This window comes from Hyla sarda, chromosome 10, assembly GCF_029499605.1.
Source record: "Hyla sarda isolate aHylSar1 chromosome 10, aHylSar1.hap1, whole genome shotgun sequence".
Classification (NCBI taxonomy): Eukaryota; Metazoa; Chordata; class Amphibia; order Anura; family Hylidae; genus Hyla; species Hyla sarda.
The window spans coordinates 111,862,407-111,875,663 of NC_079198.1; the positions used below are offsets into that span (position 1 = coordinate 111,862,407).

Consider the following 13,257-nt stretch of genomic DNA (forward strand, 5'->3'; position numbering starts at 1 on the left):
TTCCCCTATTCTGATTAGACATTTCTACACTTATATACTGGAGGAAATTAGAATTATAACACTTTAGGTATTCCATACATAGCATTTTACATAGGTGCACATGACTTTCTAATTGCAATATTTGCCTTAAAAATATACACATATTATAAAGATTGCAAGAATGAAATTTTATTCTACTGCATGGTAAGAGCAAATCGCAGGGAAAAGGTTACAAATGGCTATAAGTTATAAGAATGTCAAATCCCACCAACATCTGCACATGGGGTTTGTATGCTCTCCTTGTGTTGAGTAATTTGGAATTCAGATTGTGAGCCCCAATGGGGACAGGAACTGATTTGACAGCGTTGTTGACGCAAAATAATAAATAAATACCAGTATAAAAAGTAAAAGGCAATTAATAAAGCAGAATACTTCCTCATCCAAAGATAGAAGTGTTAGCGTTATTAGAAATGCGACTCATCAGGAAGGTTATCGAAAAATAAAGATGAAGCTGCAAGATCAGCTCCACTAGGGAGCAAACATTCTGTACACACACACACATATAGAATTTATCATCATTGTTAATATAGACACAGTATCATAAGCAATCACACAAGCCTGGCACATATACACATCATAGTTGTATACACTGTAGATTGCGAGCCTGTCTGTTCATTGACATCACTGACTATTCATTTCCTTTTGTCATTATTAAAGTATGACAACTCCGGGTGAATTATCTTAATAGCAGAACATGTTTAGATGTTGGATTTTCCCAAATGCAATGTAAAGCATATACAGAAACCAAACTGATCATATAATAGCTCTTAGCCAGCCGTCTCTACCTGTCATACATACCTATGGCAGTCATGAAGAATAAGAGCCGCTTGCTTGATGATGTCATGGGTGATGTCTGGGCAGCAAAGTGTGCTGTGGCCCACATCACTTTACACAACAGGACCAATATTCATAGATGCCAAGAAGATGGAAAAGTACAGACACATTAGAAAAAAGATGAATACTAATACAAGAACAGCTGCCGCACGCTGTGCTTCTAACATCTGCTGAGTTATATACGTTTCCCACATCTACCATTGGTGTATATATAACCTAGACACATAAAAAATAAAATGATGCATGAGTGCCGTATTATTACCGCATTACCTCAGGGCATACCAGCAGAGAACCCATCATTTGCTTTTATTGTGGCAGCACAGTCTTTAGGAGGCAAAGTTTACAAGATTTTAAAATATTTTCATTTTTGCTGTTAAACCCATACATCTGATTTCCCCAATGTGATATAGTAAGTAAATGTCACATGCTGTCATTGTGGTGTGGATGTTTAGCGCACAGCCCACAATGATGGCAATACAAGCTCCAAGAATAATCTGTCCTGGTCTTGTGATCACCAGAAGTCCCAGGACAATCATCAGTGACACATGGAGGGGGGGGGGGGAAAGAGACTGAAAACAGGGCTAGACCAATAATATATGGATACGATACTGTGGCTAGAGATGAGCGAACGTACAGTAAATTCGATTCATCACGAACTTCTCGGCTCGGCAGTTGCTAACTTATCCTGCATAAATTAGTTCAGCTCCGGTGTGCTGGAAAAGGTGGATGCAGTCCTAAGAAAGAGTCTACTAGGACTGTATCCACCTTTTCCAGCCCACAGGAGCACCTGAAAGCTGAAGATCATCAATTGTCGAGCCGAGAAGTTTGTGACTAATCAAATTTACTGTAAGTTCGCTCATCTCTAAGGCTGGGTTCACACTACGTTTTTGCCATACTGTTTTCAATCCGTTTTTCTAAAGGAAACCGTATGGCAAAAAACCGGATGGAACAGTATGGAAAAAAGTAAACCGTATGCGTTTTTAAGCAGTGCACACAGTTCCGTCAGTTTTTATAGAAAAAAAAAAACATACGTTTTTGAAAATGTTGTCCATCTTTAATGAGAGGGGTCTTGGGTGGGGACTTTAGGATTCAAATGCGCATGTGCAAAGTAAAAACGTATACTTTTTTCCCGCATGGAACCGTATACATGTGCGTTTCCAATTGACGTCCATGTAAAAAAACGCATGCGGTTGCAGTACGGTTTTTAAACCGGAGACAAAATCGTGGTCAACCACAGTTTTGACTCCGGTTTAAAAACCGTACTGCAACTGCATATGTGTTTTTTTTTTGTTTTTTTTTTTAACATGGACGTCAATGGGAAACGCACATGTATACGGTTCCATACGGGAAAAAAGTATACGTTTTTACTTTGCACATGCGCATTTGAATCCTAAAGTCCCCACCCAAGACCCCTCATTAAAAATGGACAACATTTTCAAAAACGTATGGGTTTTTTTTTCAATAAAAACTGACGGAACTGTATGCACTTTTAAAAACCGTATACTGTTTAAAAACACATACGGTTTACTTTTTTCCATACTGTTCCATCTGTTTTTTGCCATACGGTTTTCTTTAGAAAAACGGATTGAAAACAGTATGGCAAAAACGTATTGTGAACCCAGCCTAACTGTGGCTACAATTGTTTTCCCAGATTTTTCATCTTTTGAATGTAAACAAGGAATATGACTGCAAGCAGATATCTTAAAAACCACAAGGTAAACATATACAATATATTACACAAATAACCTTAAATGTATGGGAGTTGGAGAGCCCTTAAAAGGGGTACGAATGCTGGAGTCGAGAGCTTGTGACGGCATAGCCCCGCCCCCCTCAATTGTTCCTAACACTGAGCAGCGGATTACCCCTTACCCCCTAAGTAAAAGCATAACTATATGGATTTCCAGTAATTTCAAGAAGATATTCGGTTTATACATCCTGTCAAATTATAGATTTACTTATCTTTAAAGCCAAGGATGTATAGGAAACATCTTCCCTGTGCAGATGAATCCAACAGTGTAAATACAGGCTATAATAATATAACAGAATTTAGGCACAGTTGAAAACTTTGCCATTCATCACTACCAATACCCATGCTGTGTGTGTCTACAACCTTTTTACTACAAGATGGAGGCCAAAAGAGTGTCCTTTTGGCTTTTAACCCCTTAACGACAATGGACGTAAATGTACGTCATGGTGACGTGGTACTTAGCGCACCATGACGCACATTTATGCGCCACGTCCCGGCTGCTATCAGCAGCCAGGGACCCGCCGGTAATGGCAGACATCTGCGATCGCGCGGATGTCTGTCATTAACCCCTCAGATGCCGTGATCAATACAGATCACGGCATCTGCAGCAGTGCGGTACTTTGAATGGATGATCAGATCGCCCGCAGCGCTGCCGATCATCCAGCATGGCGGCCGGAGGTCCCCTCACTTGGCTCCGGCCGTCTCCCGGGGTCTTCTGCTCTGGTCTGAGATCGAGCAGAGCAGAAGATGACCGATAATACTGAGCAGTGCTATGTCCTATACATAGCACAGAACAGTATTAGCAATCAACTGATTGGTATGAATAATCCCCTATGTGGACATAAAAAGTGTGGGGAAAAATAAAATAAAAAGTAAAAATGTGAAAAAAAATCCCCTCCCCCAATAAAAAAAGTAAAACGTCAGTTTTTCGCATTTTACCACCAAAAAAGCGTTAAAAAAAAATACACATATTTGGTATCGCGGCATGCTTAAAAAAGTCTGAACTATTAAAATATATTGTTAATCATCCCGTACGGTGAACGGCATTAAAGTAAAAAAAAAAATTTTAAAGTCCAAAATTGCTGCTTTTTTGTCATATTTTATTCAAAAAAATGAACAAAATTTTTATAAAAAAGTAAAACCTAAGCAAACGTGGTACTGATAAAATCTACAGATCATGGTGCAAATAAATGAGCCCTCATATCGCCCCATTTACAGAAAAATGAGAAAGTTATAGGTGGTCAAAATAGGGCAATTTCAAACATACCAATTTTGAGATTTTTTTTTTAAAGTGGTACAATTATAGAAAAGCATATCACCATGGGTATCATTTTAATCGTATTGACCCACAGAATAAAGAAAACATGTCATTTCTACCGGAAAATGTACAGCGTGAAAACAAAACCTTCCAAAATTAGCTAAATTGCGGTTATCTTTTCAAATTTTCCCACATAAATAATATTTGTTTGGTTGCGCCGTACATTTTATGGTAAAATAAGTGATGTAGTTACAAAGCACAATTGGTGACGCAAAAAATAAGCCCTCATATGGGTCTGTGGATGGAAATCTAAGAGAGTTCTGATTTTTAGAAGGCGAGGAGGAAAAAACAAAATGTAAAAATAAAATTGGTCTGGTCCTCAAGGCCAAAATGGGCCTGGTCCTTAAAGGGGTTGTGCGCTGCCCTGACTTTCGGAGCTCCGCTCACAGCGTCCGGAAGTTCATTGCTCCGAACGCTGTGTGCGGGCTTCCGCGTTCGCAGCCGCCGGGCGTGACGTCACGGACGCCCCCTCAATGAAAGTCTATGGGAAGGGGGCGCGACCGCTGTCACGCCACCTTCCCATAGACTTTGGTAGAGGGGGCGGGCGAGACGTCACAAGGGGGCGGGCGTGACATTACGCCCAGCGGCCGCGAACACGGAAGCCAGCACACAGCGTTCGGAGTAATTAACTTCCGGACGCTGTGAGCGGAGCTCCAAAAATTAAGGCAGCGAACAACCCCTTTAAGGGGTTAATTGTCCCTTAAATGTGTTGTCATACAACATAAACACATTAAAAAAATGAATAAACAGGTATTCCATGTCATGTCTAGAGAAGGGGGCGTGACAAGCGAGCACAGCTATCACTGCGACACATTCTGAACAATAATATTCAGAACACCTAGGTGCTGCCAGGAGATCGTGGGGGGGTCCCAGCAGCCAGAACCCCCACAATAAGACATCTTATCCTCTATTCTTTGGAAAGGGGATAAGATGTCAGGGAGAGGAGTACCCCTTTAAGCAAGTTCCTTGATTAGTCACAATATCAATGTCTTCACATTCATGCACACTCCCCATCACTGCTGAGGTATTGTACCTGTTGTGAGATGCAATCTCCATGAATGGTACCTGTTTCTTCAGCACATCCCACAGATCGATCAGATTGGGTTCTGGATAATTTAGAGGATGAGTCAATCCCCTGGATCTCTTTGTCATGTTCCTCATTCCTGAACAATGTCTGCAATTTAGCGAGGCATTACTCTGCTGTAAAGAGCCATTATAATTAGGGGGATCCTGATGACATTAAGGGGGGAATTTAGTCTTTACAGTGTTTAGGTAGTTGGTGCATGTCACAATAACATTCTCATAATACCACGACAAGAGGCTTCCAGCATCACGCTGCCTAGGCTGGCTTGTCTTCATCCCTTAATGAATTCTACTGTGGACTCTTCCCTAGTTAAGTGATGCACATGCACCCGACCATCCATATGATGGAAAACATGATCAATCAGACCAGGCTTCTTGCTCCGGTTCACATGCATGTATGACAATTACAGGTGCTTTCAGTGATGGACAAGTGTCAGTATGGGCACTTTGACCAGTCTGCAGGGCCTCCTACACAGCAAGCTTCAATGCCATGTGTTATCTATCAACTTTTATCATGGCCAGGAGAAACTCTTTCAGCACTTTGTTCTACAGCAGCTCTTCTGTGGGGTCAGACAAGACTGGCTTGGCTTCAATCCCTCATTCTTTTAAATGTAAATTTTCATTTTTTTACCTTCCTTGTAAGGGCTATATCCCACTCCCTGTGTTTTTAATCTGTGGCCAGAAAGGAAGGGCAGCACATTCCCTGGGTGTCCATCCTACGTGCCCCCAGCAGCCTATTTAGTGAAGAAGGGGCCAGCACACATAATTCCTGCATCTTCTCTCTGCAACTATTGGGAGTCTGGCCTTCAGCACCGAGCCTGACAACCGGGGACTCACGATAGTTGCAGGAAGCAGAAGATTGTGTGATGGGCCCCCTTTTCACTACACGGGCTGCCAAGGACCACAGCTGCATATATACATAGTGATAATCACTATGTGTATGTAAACTTTAGATATTGGCTGACCAACTAATCGACCAAATGAATATTCGATTATGAAAATAGTTGACAAATATTTTCATAATCAATTAGTTGCCAATTAATGGATTAGTTGTTTCAGCCCTAGTATTAACCATTATATACCAGGAAAACCTCCACAACACAGGCATTTCTGAAAAGGTTCTAGTCCAATAATTTACAGATTACAACTTGACTCTTGTCATGATACACAGAAAATTACACTTGCCTATTTTTCCTGCTTCCAACATATCAACAACAAGAGCTGACTGTTCATTTACTCCCTAATATATCTTCACCCTACACAGATGCTGTTAGTAACTTTGTTTTGTGACACCTGTCAGTGGTTTCGCTGTTATCGCTGATCAGTGTATACAGATGTATCATAGATTGATAATAAGGGCTTATGTGCTCAGTTCCTTGATCTACATGGGAAATTAAAGGGGTAGTCCGGTGGAATTTTTATTTTTTTTTTTAAATCAACTGGTGCAAGACAGTTAAAACAGACTTGTAAATTACTTCTATTTAAAAATCTTAATCTTTCAGTACTTAGCTGCTGTATGCTCCACAGGAAGTTGTGTAGTTCTTTTCAGTCTGACCACAGTCTCCTTGCTAACACCTCTGTCCATGTCAGGAACTGTCCAGAGTAGGAGAGGAGAGCTATGGAGAATTGCTTGTAGACATAGACATAGAATGTGTCGGCAGATAAGAACCATTTGGCCCATTTAGTCTGCCCAATAATCTGAATACTATGAATAGTCCCTGGCCCTATCTTATATGAAGGATAGCCTTATGCTTATCCCATGCATGTTTAAACTCCTTCACTGTATCTGCAGCGACCACTTCTGCAGGAAGGTTATTCCATGCATCCACTACTCTCTCAGTAAAGTAATACTTCTTGATATTACTGCAGAAACCTTTCACCTCTAATTTAAAACTATGTCCTCTTGTGGTAGTTTTTCTTCTTTTAAATATGCTCTCCTCCTTTACCATGTTGATTCCCTTAATGTATTTAAAAGTCTCTATCATAGCCGCTCTGTCTCTTCTTTCTTCCAAGCTATACATGTTAAGGTCCTTTAACCTTTCCTGGTAAGTTTTATCCTGCAATCCATATACTAGTTTAGTAGCTCTTCTTTGAACTCTCTCTAGAGTATCTATATCCTTCTGGAGATACGGCCTCCAGTACTGCGCACAATACGCCAATTGAGGTCTCACCAGTGTTCTGTACAGAGGCATGAGCACTTCTCTCTTTCTACTGCTTAGACCTCTCCCTATACATCCAAGCATTCTGCTAGCGTTTCCTGCTGCTCTATTACATTGTCTTCCTACCTTTAAGTCTTCTGAAATAATTACTCCTAAATCCCTCTCCTCAGATACTGAGGTCAGGGCTGTGTCAAAATAATCTATATTCTGCCTGAGGGTTTTTACGCCCCAGGTGCATTATCTTGCACTTATCCACATTAAATTTCAGTTGCCAGAGTTCTGACCATTCTTCTAGTTTGCCTAAATCCTTTTCCATTTGGCTGATCCCTCCAGGAACATCAACCCTGTTACATATTTTTGTGTCATCAGCAAAAAGACATACCTTACCATCGAGACCTTCTGTAATATCGCTAATGAAGATATTAAACAATATTCGTCCCAGTACAGATCCCTGAGGTCCCCACTGGTGACAAGACCTCGCTCTGAATATTCTCCATTGACTACAACCCTCTGTTGTCTGTTACTCAGCCACTGCCTAATCCACTCAACAATATTGGAGTCCAAGCTCAATGACTGTAGTTTATTGATAAGTCTTCTATGTGGGACAGTGTCCAAAGCCTTACTAAAATCTAGATATGCGATGTCTACTGCCCCTCCGCCATCTATTATTTTAGTCACCCAGTCAAAAAAAATCAATCAGATTCGTTTGACATGATCTCCCTGAAGTAAACCCATGTTGTTTTTCATCTTGCAATCCATGGGACTTTAGATGTTGCACAATCCTATACTTTAGTAGGGTTTCCATTAATTTCCCCACTATTGATGTCAGACTTACTGGCCTATAGTTTCTTGATTCCTCTAGACAGTTCGTGACATGGACAGAGGTGTCAGTAGAGAGCAATGTGGTCAGCCTGAAAAGAACTATGCAACTTCCTCTGTAGCATACAGCAGCTGATAAGTACTAGAAGGAGTAAGATTTATAAATAGAAGGAAGTTACAAGTCTGTTTAACTTTCTGGCACCAGTTGATTTGCCAAAAAAAAAAAAAATAATAATAAAAAAGGTTTTTCCACCGCAGTACCCCTTTAAATGTCAGCTGCATGTAGTGAAGGTTTTTGTGCACCACTGTACAGGCTTCACACACATGGCTCAGCAACACGTAGGACCCAAAGTTCTTTAAATAAGTAAAATATTTCTTCCATCACAGTGTAGGGTGACTGCATCTTAATCCAGAAAGCAAACATTTGCACCAGGAAGGTTCCAGTTATCTCAATACAAATGACTTGCATGTAAATACAACATTAAACAACCATTGAGGCTGTGTATCCAAATCTTGTCCTGTTCCTGTGCATAGGAATTGTGTGCAGGTGGAAGATTTGTAAACAGGGCTCGGCTTCCAGAGGACTGTCAATCAAGCAGGGATAGGGATCGGCTCATATGGAAGCATATACAGATGATACCATGTGTCTCTTGCCCGTACAGCTATTTAACAGTGCTGAAACTTAATTTGTAGCTGACATATTTCCTTTAACAGCACTCAGACTATTTATGAAAGGATGCAGTTATATGTCAGAATGTAGTCTAAAAATATTAAAAAAAAAAAAAAAAAAAAAAAAAAAGCTTTAGACTGATTATGTAAACACATTTCAATGGCAAGAATGCTACCAGTTAGACAGGACTACAGGAAGTGTCAATCACATGTAGGAGAAGAAGACTAATATTAGCCATCACCATAGTGCACCATTGTTCACTTCTGTCTGGATAATACAAGGTGACCAACAAGATAATATGGCCTGAACTGAAACAACATCTTATCATGAAACACCAGACGAGCAAAGGTGGTTTTCGCAGCTATTTCAGTCCATCTATTGACTTCAGGGAGCATGTGCCCTCAGCTTACTACCAGGCCTCATAGGTTAGCCATTAACATTCAGTCCATGAGAAACAGGTTAACTTGCCCAGTTGAGACTGGTTCTAGCAGCCAAGAGACAATGTTTTTCATAAAAATGGAAAAGAATAATGTGGACGCCAATGATGGTGGAAGGAATGAACATGAGCTGAACATACTTCAAAAGAATGTGACTTTCCCCCAGGGCATAGAGCTCAGTAAACACTGTTGTAAATGTCCTTATTTATTAAAAAGTAGTTAGTCCCTGGGAACATCAAGTCTCTAAGTATATAATCTACTTTCACCAACCAATCATGGAGACTGGCTTTAACTCAAGAGGTGACTGGTTTCATAGTCAACAACTTCTAGTCATATATAGAGCAGGAATATTCTAGATACAGGATTATTCTTATTATAAAAAAAGACTGCAAATTGCAGCTCGGGGTAGTTACTGTATTGTTACTGTATGAGGACACCTGAAGAAACATAAAAGCATACAGAATGTACTTGCCGCTATTGCATATACACAAAACAAGAATAAGCTGAGCACTTAGCTGTATGCGTAAAGGCTCTGCTCCAACAGGTCAGCAGTGGGCAGTTTGTCCTCCTCCCCCATTCTGTATACTGATGTGCTGAATAGAGCCACAAGATTTTCTAAGTTGGCTCACAATTTTGCAACCTTTGGATGGTTTCGTTTTTACACAGTGCACTTTGCGGTGAAAAAATTGAGTAAATTTAAATGATACTCAATGTTGACATCATTTTCTATTACTGTACTACTTTAAAGGAAAAAAATAAAACTTTTTAAACAATATTAGTATGTTTTAATTTTCTTACCCCTCTTACTCTCTCATTTTTGCGCATACAGGGCTGTATGAGTAATTTTGTGCGCCTTGTTCTGTAGTTTTTATCGGTAACACTTTTGTGTATATATGTGACTTTTTGATCACGTTTTATTTTTATGGGATGATGTAGCCAAAAAGCAGCAATTTCTGGCTTTTACTAAACGTAAATATGGAAGCATTAACATATTTTGATAGTTTGGACATTTACACACTCGCAGATACTAAATATGTTTATTAATTATTTTTTTAAGCTTCTTTTGTAAAATGGGGGAAAAAAAGGGCGATTTGAATTTTTATTGGAGGATGGGCTTTTTCACATTTGTTTTACATTTTTTATGTTCTCATAAAGGTCTATTTATAGCAAATATGAATAGGCATAACACTAATATGCATTATCAGCAATCTTCTCTATTCTGCTGGAAGACCCCGAGCTGATGGCCGGAGCAGGTGAGGGGGACCTCCATCTGCCATCTTGGCTAATCTGATCCCTGTGGCCGTGCCGCAGGCAATAAGATCAGCCATTAGAAGTGCTGCATTGCCACAGATGCCCTGATCTGTATTGATCACAGCATCTGAGGGGCTTATGGCGGACATGAGCATGATCGCTGATGTCCGCCATTACTGGCGGGTTCATGGCTGCTGATAAGTCGGGACCTGCCGTGCATGATGCAAGCAACGCTCTGGTGCTCGCATCATGTACAGGACGTAAATGTACATCCTGGTGCACCGAGTACGAGCGCATCAGGAGATACATTAACATCCATTGTCCTTAAGGGGCTAAGGAGCCAAGAGTCAAGCATAATGCCGGACATCTTTGAATAAAGTTAATTGTGCCATCAAAAACGTTAACAAAAAAAAAAAAAAACCATTGCTGGTAAGCTCAGGGACCCAATTGGGAACATTGTGACAAACACTTGGGGTTAAAATTTTTATGGGACAAGGGTGGTGATTCTAATTTTTTTTTTTTTTTTTTCTTTTTTTTTTTTTTTTAGGAAAGGGGTAAATTCACATTTATTAATAAAAAAATGTTTTACAATTTTTTGAGTTCCCATAGGGGACTAATATCATGCAATCTTCTGATTGTATATACTGTTCCATGCAACAGCATTGATAAGTGTTATTGGCATTATTGATCCCGACTGCCATTGGAGCACCAATCGGACGGCGAGGCTGCAGGTAAGGGCCCTATCCGCCATCCGCTCAGCTGATCGGGACACCACAATTTCACCGCGGTGGTCTCAATAAGCCCAACTGAACAGGAGGGATTAGTTTTTTGAAATTGTAGATGACATTTTAGACAACATCTAAAGAGTTAATGCCAGGTATAACCCTGATGGGTTATGTCTGGCATTAGCCAAGGGACCATCCCTCTATGACATGCACTTTTAACAGTTCGGACATTTTTGCATGTAGCGATAAAACATGTTTGTTTCTGTTAACATTATTTTATTTGGAAAAAAAAATGGAAACAAGGGGGTGACATTTTTATTAGGGAAGGGGCTTTTTCTCATTTATTAAATTTTGTTTACACTTTTTTTTTTCTCTACTATTTAATCACCATAGTGGACTTTTACCAGCAATCTTTCATTTGCATTTACACTGAGCAATGCTGTGTACACTGATCAGTGTTGTCTGGCATTAGCCGGGACAAACCGGCTATGAAGTGCGCTCAGCTCCTGAGCCCACTTCGTAGACTAGAAGCAAGCGCAGGGTGTACATGTACATGTCACTAGGGGTTAAGTAGGAGTTTCTATTTTGTATTTGTACAGTGTTTTCACACCCAGCAACACTACCAAAACAGCAAAAGGAACAAATACAGATTTAAAAAAGTGTAAAAAGAAAAACAAACATCTGTATTAGGCGCTTTTTACAATGTGGGAGTATTATCAAGATTTTCCTTGTTGCCCATAGCAACCAATCACAGCTCCGCTTTCATTTTACCTGAGCAATATGAGAAATGAAAGCCGAGCTGTGATTGGTCACAACTAACATCAAAGAGACTAACTATAAGACAGCAAGATAAATCCTGTAGATTGACAGCAAAAAAAATTACCATATACCTTCTTCACCCGCAACGTTCAAAACAGGAAAAATGACGACATGTGCCTTTAGTTATCACTTTTCCAAGAATGAATGAAATATTGCTACAAGAATCATATGCTATTATAAAGGGTTAGAAATAATCACTGTTACGCCTAGCGCTCCGGGTCCCCGCTCCTCCCCGGAGCGCGTACGGCGTCTCTCTCTCCGCAGCGCCCCGGACGGTCCCGCTGACCGGGAGCGCTGCACTGTCATGGCCGTCGGGGATGCGATTCGCACAGCGGGACGCGCCCGCTCGCGAATCGAATCCCAGGTCACTTACCCGTTCCCATCCCCTGCTGTCATGTGCTGGCGCGCGCGGCTCCGCTCTCTAGGGCGCGCGCGCGCCAGCTCCCTGAGACTTAAAGGGCCAGTGCACCAATGATTGGTGCCTGGCCCAATTAGCTTAATTGGCTTCCACCTGCTCCCAGACTATATCTGATCTCTGCCCCTGCACTCCCCTGCCGGATCTTGTTGCCTTTGAGCCTAGTGAAAGCGTTACTGTGTTTGTCCATACTGTGTACTTGACCTCCTGCTATTACCTTATTGACTACGATCCTTGCTGCCTGCCCCGACCTTCTGCTACGTCCGACCTTGCTTCTGTCTACTCCCTTGTACCGTGCCTATCTTCAGCAGTCAGAGAGGTTGAGCCGTTGCTAGTGGATACGACCTGGTCACTACCGCCGCAGCAAGACCATCCCGCTTTGCGGCGGGCTCTGGTGAAGACCAGTAGTGACTTAGAACCGGTCCACTAGCACGGTCCACGCCTATCCCTCTCTGGCACAGAGGATCCACCTCCTGCCAGCCGGCATCGTGACAATCACACTTTATTTTTCTATTTGCACTGCAGTACCTACAAATAACTAAAACCAGGTTATGGAAAATACAACATCAATACTTACTGTTGTGGGGTTTCAAGTAATCTTTGTGGGTGCTGATATGGTTTCATTTTCTAAAACAGGAGAGAAGAAAAGAACAAAACTAAGAAACATTTTCATATAAACCTCTGGCTAGGATATTTTTAAAGGTTATTTAAATGATGACAGTCATTTTCCATACAAAAAAACATGTAAACATAATAAAAATAAACGTATTTGGTCGTCAGCACGTTCGCAATTGTGAACGGGAAAAAATAAAAAACAGAATTGCGTTTTTCATAACATCATATCAAGAAAAAAATTTAGTAAAAAAAGTTAGCAAAAAGTCTGATCAATACAAAAATTGTACTTATAAAAACAGCAGATTACGGCCCAAAAAAATTTGCCC

At 40.8% G+C, this 13,257-nt stretch overlaps 1 protein-coding gene across 8 annotated transcripts in view; it reads right to left on the reverse strand.

Annotated features, from left to right (window-relative positions):
* KCNJ5 (potassium inwardly rectifying channel subfamily J member 5) overlaps positions 1 to 13,257 on the reverse strand; it is a 121,728-nt gene that overhangs the window by 91,471 nt on the left and 17,000 nt on the right. For all 8 annotated transcript variants that reach the window (XM_056544313.1, XM_056544310.1, XM_056544318.1 and 5 more), the window contains exon 2: positions 12,894 to 12,943. In XM_056544313.1, the coding sequence (XP_056400288.1) occupies positions 12,894 to 12,940 (47 nt within the window). In that variant the 5' untranslated portion in view covers positions 12,941 to 12,943. The remainder of the gene's footprint in view (positions 1 to 12,893; positions 12,944 to 13,257) is intronic.